Below are 13809 nucleotides of genomic sequence, written 5' to 3' on the forward strand. Positions count from 1 at the left end.
CAATGTAATGTACCTTGACATAAAGTAACATACCACACTAAATGGAGTTGCACAGATTTTAGTCAAATATAATACGTTTTGCTCTGAGACCAGGCTGGTCAGCAAACTGGGGAACAAACAACTTCAGGCAGGGATATTGACTTCTGTAGTATCCATCACTCACACAGGGAGGATGTAACCATCCGTCAGTATACAGAACAGACAGTGATGATGCACCTATAGACCAGTATATAGACAGGGGAGTGTAATGTGCCTAGCCAGTATATACAGAGCCATTATGTATAACACAGTATATAGCTCTGAGGGCTAGTGTAGACCGTATTCGTTCACCTGGGCTGGTTCAGTATACCTGGGCCAGTGGTGAAGCAGGGTTGAGGCTGTGTTGAGGCTCTGTGATCCTGATGGCAGAAACAGGCTGCACCCTGATGGCAGGCCTCTGGTACTTTGGGCTGGAGGTGACGATGCTGTAGGCCGGGGGAACCACGGTGGTCTGCCTCTGCAGCAGCTGGAGGATGGCCTTGATGTCTGACGTCATCTGGGACTCCAGCCTGGTTGGTGGGTGGGGAGAGCCAGGGAGACAGCGTCAGTGGTGGGTCCTAGCTTGCGATCCACATGCGTCACTCACATTTTTGAAATAAATCCGCCACTGTCGTCAATGCAGGATTTATGTAAAAGTCTGAGCACCTTAAAATAGGTCCTCAGTGTATTAGCTATGTATTAGCTTTAGCTACTGTAGGTTTTGTTTTATGCATGTGTCTTAGGTTGTACTGGAAGAGCGCAGTCAGTAATACTCAATGCAAACACTAGAGGAAGCCCCAACCCATACAATTCAGAGAAGACACTAAGGCGACATACCTGTCCTGTAGCACATCTTTTTATCTGTTTCAGACCTTTCCACCCCAAACAAAATGTAATCACAATTTATTTTTATGTGTGCTTCTCTATTTTGTGAATGATAATTTCTTGATTTTTCTCCAGTTTTGCATACAACACCTTCAAGGTATCGAAAAGCAAATATTGAAAAATATCACTTTAATTGATGTATTTCCAATGACAAACACACAGACCTGTGTACTGTATCTAGACACGACACACCCGTACTGCCTTCAGAGTACTGCGGACAGAGAACAAGCCAGTGTTTGTCACAGTTGCTGTTGAGCTGTAAGACAATCTGAGCCAATCAACACCCCTGGCAGGTGTGCTCCAGCTAGACGAGGCAGGGTAGTGTGGCCAGGCGTCTGCCCATTACCTCCCTAAAGCAGGAGAAATGAGAGCGACGTACGCCTGCAAAGGGCCTGAGGTGGCCAGTCTGTAACCGCCACTTCCAGTGGAAGAAGGGATATGGAGGGAAGATACAGTAGAGAGAGAGAAAAAGCGAAAGAGAGCATAGTCTATATATAGACGGAACACACACACACACACACACACACACACACACACACACACACACACACACACACACACACACACACACACACACACACACACACACACACACACACACACACACACACACACACATATATATATAGAGAGAGAGAGCGAGAGAGAGAGAGAGAGAGAGAGAGAGAGAGAGAGAGAGAAATAAAAAGAGAGGCCTCCTCCCACTTTTTGTCTGAAGTGACCCCTCCCTCAGTCTGCTGTTTCTCTGCACCACCTCCCAACCCTCCCCTCCAAACTTTGCCGTGGCTTCTGCTGTCTTTGTGTTGCGATAGCGTCTCACGGGCGTCAGCTAAAAATAGGCGATGCTGTCTGCTGTCTGTAGCAGCTGGTTCCCTTCCATGCAGAACGTATGCAGAAGTCAACTCTCTGTGTTATATAGTGAGCCTTACTTTACAAAATTCTGATGGATGTTGTACTGGAAAAACCTTGCTGTGTATCTAGTCTATAGTGCAGTGGGATGTAGTGATAGTTGGGCTGGGGTTATTTGAAGATGGTGTAGTCCAGTGGTCACCAACCGGTCGATCGCCACATTTCTGTAAAAGAAAACAACGATAAAGCTTTGTGTTCCAATTTTCTTTTATTAGTCTCTGGCTGTTGGTGGTAGGTGCAGCCAATTCAGCTGCCCTGCGCGTTGGGAAGGCAAACTGTTGCCATTTCATGTGTCTGAAGATATAAACTCTGCCTTCCCGGTGGGCCTGGAGAGGAAATCAAGTGCACTATAGGCATACCGCTGGCCAATCAGATTGCTCTGATGACCGAGTCTGCAGTAATTTAGCAGGCATGAAAGAAAGATACGGAAAAATTGATACAGTGAGATTTCAAAACGTTTAAAACCATGACTAGAGAGAGACTGTCAACGAATATAGCAAAGGGCTGCTGCTTTTATGAGTGAGTTCATGTTTAAGTTCTTACTCCTCACTGTCAACACTTTGTACTGAAGACTTTTATAAGCCATAAAATGCGCGTTCTTCCTATTTCCACTCAGCGCTACAACAAGCAGTGCAGCAGCAATGAATGAGTAGGAAAGTGGATCTATAGGCTTGCGAAGTTGTTATTATTAGCGGCTTGGGTCTTTTTTAATATCGAGGAATATTTCACTTTCTCTGTTCATAGGAGTAACAACATGAATTTGTGCATGAGGCAGAAATAATGCGGTGTGACTCGAGTTTCGCCATCAGCTGGAAGACGGTGTCCCTTTTTGGTCAGTGTCAGTGGAGGAAAGGGAGAGACTGACCATCAGGCACCATCAGCCCAGTAAAATAAAAAGCGAATTATTTACATGTATGCTCACTCAGCTGTGCCTCACAAGTAATACAACAATGGATCTGTTACCGGTGTGATCATATAGCCTACCTCAAATTTGGAAATATTAGTTTTTTAAATGTCCCGAACAACAATGCATTGGCAGGTAAATTCAAGCAAAGCCAATATGCGGTGATAATGTATTGGTCCTATAGCTTACTGCACAGCCTCATTGCTACAGTACTGTTTTTAATTGGTTATTGTTGCATAGGCTTACGTTTTTTAAGTCATGTTAATAAAAAAATCAGAGTGGTAGATCTCAGCATGCATTTTGACTCAGAAAGTGATCTTGACTCAGAAAAGGTTGGTGACCACTGGTGTAGCCAGTTTACCACCAGAACGGCTTGGTTAAAGTTGTGCTTTTTTTATGGCGAATTACGATCAGAATTTCCCCTCGCCCCTTCTACTCACCTGTTTAGGTGCTCTTGCAGCAGGTCCAGACGTTGCTCCACCTCTCCGTAGGTGATGTCCGGCTCACTGTCCTCCTCTACGACCCCACTTCGGGAGTCCTGGGCCTGGGCCGACTCCTCCAGGACCTCTCTGGGCCGCACGCACCCCCACTCCTCCCCACGCAGGTCTAGACACACACATGCAAAAACACATTCATGTACCATTATCAACCTATGAAACAACTAAATCACAGCACCAATCATTTCCCACAGAACATTGAATCCTTTTTAGTTAAGTATGATTCACAGGCTTTTGCCAACAATATTGTCTGCTAACCGTAGTGTTTTGAGAAGGTACAGAGCACTATCCATCCACTAACACTGACTAGATAGCGGTCCCTCATCCACACCGGTCCTGTCAGAGGCTACCATTTTATTGATCAATGGCCACATTTGACCCCACTATATAACCAGCAGTTATAGCATCAGTCAGTCTCTCACTCATATTGTTCCCTGGCTGTTAGAAACTGTAATAGCAGCACTGTGTCCAGAATCATTTCTCCCTCAGGCACAAAAAAGTTGGTCTAGTCTTTTACTGCTACTGAGTGGGTGTCGATAGGAATAGAACACACCTGACAGATGCCTGCCACAGTGTTATATCGCTATAATGCCAACAATGTTCTTCAGTCCTAGTACTGTGGACCCACAGGGGTGTACCGTTTTGTTCTAGCCCAGCACTAGCCAGCCTGATATAGAAATTAAATACCGCATTCATCCAGCCCTTGATTCTTAAATCAGGTGTGTTAGTGCAGGGCTAGAAGTAAAACCTGCACCTTTGTTGGTTCAAATTCCAGTCCTCAGTACCCCAAAAGGTTGCACATGTTTGTTGTAGCCCAGCAGTAAAACAACCAATTCAACTAACCAACGGCTAGATATGTAGATGTGTTACTGCTGGCCTAGAACAAATATGTACTTTAACCTTAACCCAGTGCAAGGCTAGAGAAACACTGGGTTGCCACTAGAAACCTCAGCCACAATGTCAACATTGGCTATGTCGTAACAATTAATGAAAACCAAAATATGCTTTTTGGTCTTAATTTAAGGTTAGGGTTAGGCATTCGGTTTAGCAGTGTGGTTAAGGTTAGATTTAAAATCAGATTTTAAGTAGAGAAATTGTAGAAATAGGTGGGGGTTTATGAATTTGTGGCTGTGGTAACTAGTGACGACCGAAACACTGCACTAGACTCAGTGATTGAGTTGATCATGCTTGGAAGATAGCTTTTGCAGTAATGAAAGACGTCAAGAACAGAAGCCACCATTTATATTGCCTCCATGCTGGGGTGATTACAGGAATCAATATCCAGAGGGCAACACTGCCTGCCTCCTACTCAAACCAGGAATCATCGTCATCCACTTAAGAACTGAATTACAGCATATTACTCTCAAATCACCACATGCCGACAGGAATGTTCATCGCGGAGGGCAATACTCTGGAGACGCGAATAGAAACGTGTAATTTAATTTAGCCTATTGTTACAGTGGCTAAGTGCATATCGAGGCAGTTTTAATAATTTTTACCACATCATTGATGTTAACATGTTAAAAAAGTATTTGAGGATTTTACAATGAAAGTAGTTATGTTAGGGATAATTATTTGTGAAAGTCGTGTTTGGGCAAGTAGAGAAAGAAGCTCTGTGTGTGTGTGTGTGTGTGTGTGTGTGTGTGTGTGTGTGTGTGTGTGTGTGTGTGTGTGTGTGTCGTAGGTGCGTGTGTATCTGTGTGTGTGTGTGTGTGTGTGTGTGTGTGTGTGTGTGTGTGTGTGTGTGTGTGTGTGTGTGTGTGTCGTAGGTGCGTGTGTATCTCTGTGTGTGTGTGTGTATCTGTGTGTGTGTATCTGTGTGTGTGTGTGTGTATCTGTGTGTGTATCGTAGGTGTGTAGGGCTGATCAACAAAGCATAAACAAACATGCTAAGCTCATGATCTCTTTCACAAGCTGGTCACCATAGGCCATGCCATCTCTAATGCCAACCAGGCATCAACAAGATAATGAGCTGGCATCTGCTGGCATATTGGCAAGGGATAAAACAGGATTTTCCAACAAACCTGTAAGAGCGCCAGGTCTTAAATTAACCTATGGCCTGTAAGAAGCCAGCCTCACCAGTCCTTCTGTCTTCTTCTTACTCACTGGAAAAAAATGGTCTGGGATCAGTGCTAGGATTTACCATGTAGGGCCTGAGGTTTTCCTGACCATGTTTCCTAACCAGGTAAAACTCCTGGCCCCAGGCACTTTATTCTATTTTCATAGCTCGTTTACCTCCTGTTTTGCTTGGTTTTAGATGATGCCTTAACACTGTGCTAGAACAGTACAACAATAGCTACTGTGTCAGTCGAGGCACTCTGCCTTAATATTAGCATTGATGCATTTTCTACCATTGAATAACAGCATATACACAGTAAATGAAAACATCTAACAGAGTTTGTTCGAAACCCTGCATTTCCAGACCAATGACCCTGGTTGGTTGTCGGATATAAATAATCCTCTTATAATGGTAGTTGCCGTGGCGATGAGCCCTAATCCTTGTTTGGATTTTTAATATGTGTGACATCCTGCTCCAGTGGCCCAGGGTAATTTCCTTTTTCCAAATTAATTACAGTACAGTTACTCAATATTCTGTAGAAAATGGCTTGAAAGGACATGTCTTGTCGTGTGACCATTGGTTGTTTTGTGCCCTCTAGCTTCCGTGCTGTGCTACCCATACATTGCTATTTTGATATTTGAATGCGTATGGAGCTCATTTGAATTGGTGTGTCAGCTTTGGGTCTAGCCAAAATGGCCTAGTCATTAAAAGCATTGTTGTAGGGATCTTTAGAGGCTTCTAACTGTACCTTTATAAGACTGGTTCCTCTCCACATTGTCTCCTCCTCCCGACGCGTCTGGAACAACATCCCCCAGCCCAAATCCCAAGGTGTGGTCCCTCACCAAGGGGTAACCCTGCCCCCCCGAGCACAGAGGCCTCTGCTCCTCCCCCTCCCCTCCTTCCTCCTCTTCTTCCTCTTCCCTCTCCTCCGCAGAGTCTCTCCTCTCCTCCACCACGGTGGCTACAGCCTGGGAGGAGGGGTATAGCTGCCTCTCCCGCTCACCACCATCGCAGAACACCGACGTCTCTTTGATCTGGGTCCCTGTGGGGAAGGAGGAGGGCAATCAGGGTGGATGTGTCTGTGCGTGCGTGTGGGTATGCATGCATGTGTGTGTAGGATCTTATGTGTGTGTGTGCGTGCGTGGGGGCATCCATGCGTGTCTGTGTGTGTGTGCGTGCATGAGCGTGTGTTGGAGGAACACTGGGTTCTTTGTTACAGACAGCTCCTCTGGGAGGCAGCAGCTCGGCAGATCAAACAATAGGAAGGTGTCGCGCTCTAAATGGTCCCCACCAGATCTGCTGCTGCCTCAGAGCCTTGCTGCCATAAAAATACTTCATACATTTCATTGTGTGCTTGCAACTTTGCCTTTATAGAAGCAGAGGGAAGGTGAGCAGAGAGGGAAACTGTCAGTAAATGTGAAGGAAAATAGTAAGTACAGGTGAGATAACATCCAATGGCAAACTTTGAAGGATATGATATGGCTTAAAATGTATAACATCAATTGCCATACTTTTAATGTGGTACAATCTGTCTGAATTAGACAAAAACACATTTGGACAATCTACAGTACAGGTCAACATGACATGGTGGGAGAGAGGTTTATTTTAGGAGATGGAACTGTATTCTGGAAAACCGTAACCATGGTGACCAATTTAATTAGTTTGAATGGATACCAAACTGTTGAGTGGTGTATTACAACAATCCCTCCCAACTTACAGAGCTCTTAGAAGCCAAATGAAAACTATTCCCTGTGTAGGAATACAGTCTTCTCAACCTTGGAGACACTTCCATGAAGGCAGGTATCCTAGCGGTTAAAAGTATTGGGCCAGTAACTGAAAGGTTGCAGAGCCAACAAGGTTTATTTTTTTATTGATGTGCCCTTGAGCAAGGCACTTACCCTTAACCCTATTCAACCCTAATTGCTCCTGAAAGTCACTCTGGATAAGAGTGTCTCCTAAATAACTAAAATGCATGACATTGTATAAAACATGCTGGCTCCGTTGAAATGAACTGTTTTGAAAAAGAGTAGCCGTAAAAACCACCTCAACTCACCTGCGGAAGATTTCCTCTTGTTAGTGAGCCTTCTTCTGCATTTGATGTCATCCCCATCAGAATCACTGGGGTAGGGGTAGACTGACTCTGCATTCTGAGGCTGCATAGAAGAAAATACACCCCTTACAATTGTATCTGTACTCCCTACCGATCGCATGGTCCATCCATCCATCCGTCCATCCATCCGTCCATCCGTCCATCCGTCCGTCCGTCCGTCCATCCGTCCGTCCGTCCATCCATCCATCCATTCATCCATCCATCTTTCCATATGTGTCTGTCTGTCCGTCTGTCTGTATTTACCTTGCTGCTCTCATCTCGGAGGTTAAAGGTCAGCTCCAAATTGCTGAGGAAGTAGTCGGCGAACTCAGGGTACATGTCAAGCACCTCCAGGATCTCCTCCCTGTGGATGGTGTGCAGGTCACAGTAGCTGAGCGCCCGCACGTCCGCGTTGGCCTTCCCCGGCTTGGCGTACAGGTGGATCATCTCCCCAAAGATGTCATTCTTCCCTGGAAGAGAGAGAGAAGGAGGAGAGAGAGAGAGGGGAGAATGTGGGAGGAAGATAGAGGGAGAAAGGAGGGAGGTAGAGAGATGAAAGGGAGAGGGAGGTAGGGAAGAGATAGGGGGAGTGGGTAGATAGATAAAGGGGGAGAGGGAGATGGAAGGGAGAGAAAGAAAGATAAAGGTTTGATAAACATGCAGAAATATAGCATGCACATAATGACACTCTATGCAATGACACACATATGCCTTGACCCACAAACAGCTAAATCACCTGGTGTATTTCCCCATAATGCAGCTCAGCTGTCTTTTGAGGTCAACTAACAGCGCATTTAGAAAGCATTTAGACACCACTTTTTTTCACATTTTCTTATGTTACAGCCTTATTCTAAAATATATATTTTTTAAATCACATTAATCTACACACAATAGTCCATAATGACAAAGCAAAAACAGTTTTTAAAAATTTTAGCAAATGTATTAAAAATAAAAAACAGATACCTTATTTACATAAATATTCAGACCCTTTGCTATTAGAGTTGAAATTGAGCTCAGTTGCATCCTGTTTCCATTGATCATCCTTGAGATATTTCTACATCTTGATTGGTGGTAAATTAATTTGATTGGACATGATTTGGAAAGGCACACACCTGTCTATACAAGGTCCCACAGTTGACAGTGCATGTCAGAGCAAAAACCAAGCCATGAGGTTGAAGGAATTGTCTGTAGAGCTCCGAGACAGGATTGTGTCCAGGCACAGATCTGGGGAAGGGTACCAAAACATTTCTGCAGCATTGAAGGTGCCCAAGAACACAGTGGCCTCCATCATTCTTAAATGGAAGAAGTTTGGAACCACCAAGACTCTTCCTAGAGCTGGCTGCCCGGCTGAACTGAGCAATCGGGGGAGAAGGGCCTTGGTCAGGGAGGTGATCAAGAACCCGATGGTCACTCTGACACAGCTCCAGAGTTCCTCTGTGGAGATGGGAGAACCTTCCAGAAGGACAACCATCTCTGCAGAACTCCACCAATAAGGGCTTTATGGTAGAGTGGCCAGATGGAAGCCACTCAGTAAAAAGCACATGACAGCCCACTTTGCCAAAAGGCATCTAAAGGACTCTGACAATGAGAAACAAGATTCTCGGGCCTGATGAAATCAAGATTGAACTCTTTGGCCTGAATGCCATGCGTCGCGTCTGGAGGAAACCAGGCACCGCTCATCACCTGGCCAATACCATCCCTATGGTGAGGCATGGTGGTGGCAATATCATATTTTGGGGATGTTTTTCAGCAGCAGGGACTGGGAGACTAGTCAGGATCGAGGGAAATATTAATGGAGCAAAGTACAGAGAGATCCTTGACAAAACCTGCTCCAGAGCATTCAGGACCTCAGACTGGGGCGTAGGTTCACCTTCCAACAGGACAACAAATCTAAGCACACAGCCAAGACAATGCAGGAGTGGCTTCGGGACAAGGCTTTGAATGTCCTTGAGTTACCCGGACTTGCACCCGATCAAACATTTCTGTAAAGACACGAAAATAGCTGTGCAGTAATGCTCCCCATCCAACCTGACAGAGCTTGAGAGGATCTGCAGAGAAGAATGGGAGAAACTCCCCAAATACAGGTGTGCCAAGCGTGTAGCGTCATACACAAGACGACTCGAGGCTGTAATCGCTGCCAAAGGTGCTTCAACAAAGTACTGAGTAAAGGGTCTGAACACTTATGTAAATGTGATGTTTTGTAACTTGTGCGCTGGGAGTCGGGAAGCAAGTTGAGGGAGTTAATCATTTAATCAATAAATGAAACATAATACAAAACAAGAAACACAAACAACGCACAGAAACAAGGAACAACAACACCTGGGGAAGGAACCAAAGGAAGTGACATAAATAGGGCAGGTAATCAAGGAGGTGATGAAGCTCAGGTGATTGTCATTAGGAGCTGATGCGCGTGACAGGTGTACGCAATAGTAAGCAGCCGGGTGACCTAGAGGCCAGAGAGGGAGAACACGGACCTGTTTCAGTTTTTTATTTTAAATACATTAGCAAACATGTCATTATGGGGTATTTTGTAGATTGATGACGTAAAAAACTATTTAATCCATTTTAGACTAAGGTTGTAATGTAACAAAATGCAGAAAAAGTGAAGGCGTCTGAATATTTTCCAAATGCACTGTTAAGGTTATACCTGTCTTTCTGCCACTTCCTTATAGGACAACAGGGAGGTAGTGTGAATGTCTATATGGCTGACTATAGGACAACAGGGAGGTAGTGTGAATGTCTATAGGGCTGACTATAGGACAACAGGGAGGTAGTGTGAATGTCTATAGGGCTGACTATAGGACAACAGGGAGGCAGTGTGAATGTCTATAGGGCTGACTATAGGACAACAGGGAGGTAGTGTGAATGTCTATAGGGCTGACTATAGGACAACAGGGAGGTAGTGTGAATGTCTATAGGGCTGACTATAGGACAACAGGGAGGTAGTGTGAATGTCTATAGGGCTGACTATAGGACAACAGGGAGGTAGTGTGAATGTCTATAGGGCTGACTATAAGACAACAGGGAGGTAGTGTGAATGTCTATAGGGCTGACTATAGGACAACAGGGAGGTAGTGTGAATGTCTATAGGGCTGACTATAGGACAACAGGGAGGTAGTGTGAATGTCTATAGGGCTGACTATAAGACAACAGGGAGGTAGTGTGAATGTCTATAGGGCTGACTATAGGACAACAGGGAGGTAGTGTGAATGTCTATAGGGATGACTATATGACAACAGGGAGGTAGTGTGAATGTCTATAGGGCTGACTATAGGACAACAGGAGGTAGTGTGAATGTCTACAGGGCTGACTATAGGACAACAGGGAGGTAGTGTGAATGTCTATAGGGATGACTATATGACAACAGGGAGGTAGTGTGAATGTCTATAGGGCTGACTATAGGACAACAGGGAGGTAGTGTGAATGTCTACAGGGCTGACTATAGGACAACAGGGAGGTAGTGTGAATGTCTATAGGGCTGACAATATGACAACAGGGAGGTAGTGTGAATGTCTATAGGGCTGACTATAGGACAACAGGGAGGTAGTGTGAATGTTTATAGGGCTGACTATAGGACAACAGGGAGGTAGTGTGAATGTTTATAGGGCTGACTATATGACAACATGGAGGTAGTGTGAATGTCTATAGGGCTGACTATATGACAACAGGGAGGTAGTGTGAATGTCTATAGGGCTGACTATAGGACAACAGGGAGGTAGTGTGAATGTTTATAGGGCTGACTAGGACAACAGGGAGGTAGTGTGAATGTTTATAGGGATGACTATAGGACAACATGGAGGTAGTGTGAATGTTTATAGGGCTGACTATAGGACAACAGGGAGGCAGTGTGAATGTCTATATGGCTGACTATAGGACAACATGGAGGTAGTGTGAATGTCTATAGGGCTGACTATAGGACAACAGGGAGGCAGTGTGAATGTCTATATGGCTGACTATAGGACAACAGGGAGGTAGTGTGAATGTTTATAGGGCTGACTATAGGACAACAGGGAGGTAGTGTGAATGTTTATAGGGCTGACTATAGGACAACAGGGAGGTAGTGTGAATGTCTATAGGGCTGACTATATGACAACAGGGAGGTAGTGTGAATGTCTATAGGGCTGACTATAGGACAACAGGGAGGTAGTGTGAATGTTTATAGGGCTGACTATAGGACAACAGGGAGGTAGTGTGAATGTTTATAGGGATGACTATATGACAACATGGAGGTAGTGTGAATGTTTATAGGGCTGACTATAGGACAACAGGGAGGCAGTGTGAATGTCTATATGGCTGACTATAGGACAACAGGGAGGTAGTGTGAATGTCTATAGGGCTGACTATAGGACAACAGGGAGGCAGTGTGAATGTCTATATGGCTGACTATAGGACAACAGGGAGGTAGTGTGAATGTTTATAGGGCTGACTATAGGACAACAGGGAGGTAGTGTGAATGTTTATAGGGCTGACTATAGGACAACAGGGAGGTAGTGTGAATGTCTATAGGGCTGACTATATGACAAAAGGGAGGTAGTGTGAATGTCTACAGGGCTGACTATATGACAACAGGGAGGTAGTGTGAATGTTTATAGGGCTGACTATAGGACAACAGGGAGGTAGTGTGAATGTTTATAGGGCTGACTATAGGACAACAGGGAGGTAGTGTGAATGTCTATAGGGCTGACTATATGACAACAGGGAGGTAGTGTGAATGTCTATAGGGCTGACTATAGGACAACAGGGAGGTAGTGTGAATGTTTATAGGGCTGACTATATGACAACAGGGAGGTAGTGTGAATGTCTATAGGGCTGACTATAGGACAACAGGGAGGTAGTGTGAATGTCTATAGGGCTGACTATATGACAACAGGGAGGTAGTGTGAATGTCTATAGGGCTGACTATATGACAACAGGGAGGTAGTGTGAATGTCTATAGGGCTGACTATAGGACAACAGGGAGGTAGTGTGAATGTCTATAGGGCTGACTATAGGACAACAGGGAGGTAGTGTGAATGTCTATAGGGCTGACTATAGGACAACAGGGAGGTAGTGTGAATGTCTATAGGGCTGACTATAGGACAACAGGGAGGTAGTGTGAATGTCTATAGGGCTGACTATAGGACAACAGGGAGGTAGTGTGAATGTCTATAGGGCTGACTATATGACAACAGGGAGGTAGTGTGAATGTCTACAGGGCTGACTATAGGACAACAGGGAGGTAGTGTGAATGTTTATAGGGCTGACTATATGACAACATGGAGGTAGTGTGAATGTCTATAGGGCTGACTATATGACAACAGGGAGGTAGTGTGAATGTCTATAGGGCTGACTATAGGACAACAGGGAGGTAGTGTGAATGTTTATAGGGCTGACTAGGACAACAGGGAGGTAGTGTGAATGTTTATAGGGATGACTATAGGACAACATGGAGGTAGTGTGAATGTTTATAGGGCTGACTATAGGACAACAGGGAGGCAGTGTGAATGTCTATATGGCTGACTATAGGACAACATGGAGGTAGTGTGAATGTCTATAGGGCTGACTATAGGACAACAGGGAGGCAGTGTGAATGTCTATATGGCTGACTATAGGACAACAGGGAGGTAGTGTGAATGTTTATAGGGCTGACTATAGGACAACAGGGAGGTAGTGTGAATGTTTATAGGGCTGACTATATGACAACAGGGAGGTAGTGTGAATGTCTATAGGGCTGACTATATGACAAAAGGGAGGTAGTGTGAATGTCTACAGGGCTGACTATATGACAACAGGGAGGTAGTGTGAATGTCTATAGGGCTGACTATATGACAACAGGGAGGTAGTGTGAATGTCTATAGGGCTGACTATAGGACAACAGGGAGGTAGTGTGAATGTCTATAGGGCTGACTATAGGACAACAGGGAGGTAGTGTGAATGTCTATAGGGCTGACTATAGGACAACAGGGAGGTAGTGTGAATGTTTATAGGGCTGACTATAGGACAACAGGGAGGTAGTGTGAATGTTTATAGGGCTGACTATAGGACAACATGGAGGTAGTGTGAATGTCTATAGGGCTGACTATAGGACAACAGGGAGGTAGTGTGAATGTCTATAGGGCTGACTATATGACAACAGGGAGGTAGTGTGTATTTTTACAGGGCTGACTATAGGACAACAGGGAGGTAGTGTGAATGTCTATAGGGCTGACTATAGGACAACAGGGAGGTAGTGTGAATGTCTATAGGGCTGACTATAGGACAACAGGGAGGTAGTGTGAATGTCTATAGGGCTGACTATAGGACAACAGGGAGGTAGTGTGAATGTCTATAGGGCTGACTATATGACAACAGGGAGGTAGTGTGAATGTCTATAGGGCTGACTATAGGACAACAGGGAGGTAGTGTGAATGTCTATAGGGCTGACTATAGGACAACAGGGAGGTAGTGTGAATGTCTATAGGGCAGACTA

At 44.9% G+C, this 13809-nt stretch overlaps 1 protein-coding gene across 6 annotated transcripts in view; it reads right to left on the reverse strand.

Annotated features, from left to right (window-relative positions):
* LOC106590765 (potassium voltage-gated channel subfamily H member 7) overlaps positions 1 to 13809 on the reverse strand; it is a 162550-nt gene that overhangs the window by 3774 nt on the left and 144967 nt on the right. For 5 of the 6 annotated variants that reach the window (XM_045697659.1, XM_045697656.1, XM_045697657.1 and 2 more), the window contains 5 exons: positions 7626 to 7831; positions 7326 to 7425; positions 6021 to 6314; positions 3157 to 3322; positions 350 to 548 (listed from right to left, as the gene is read on the reverse strand). In XM_045697659.1, the coding sequence (XP_045553615.1) occupies positions 350 to 548; positions 3157 to 3322; positions 6021 to 6314; positions 7326 to 7425; positions 7626 to 7831 (965 nt within the window). Of the gene's footprint in view, positions 1 to 349; positions 549 to 1754; positions 1977 to 3156; positions 3323 to 6020; positions 6315 to 7325; positions 7426 to 7625; positions 7832 to 13809 lie in introns of those variants that run through there. The other variant, XM_045697660.1, reaches the window with a different exon arrangement.

Source organism: Salmo salar, chromosome ssa16 (genome assembly GCF_905237065.1).
Source record: "Salmo salar chromosome ssa16, Ssal_v3.1, whole genome shotgun sequence".
Taxonomy (NCBI): domain Eukaryota; kingdom Metazoa; phylum Chordata; class Actinopteri; order Salmoniformes; family Salmonidae; genus Salmo; species Salmo salar.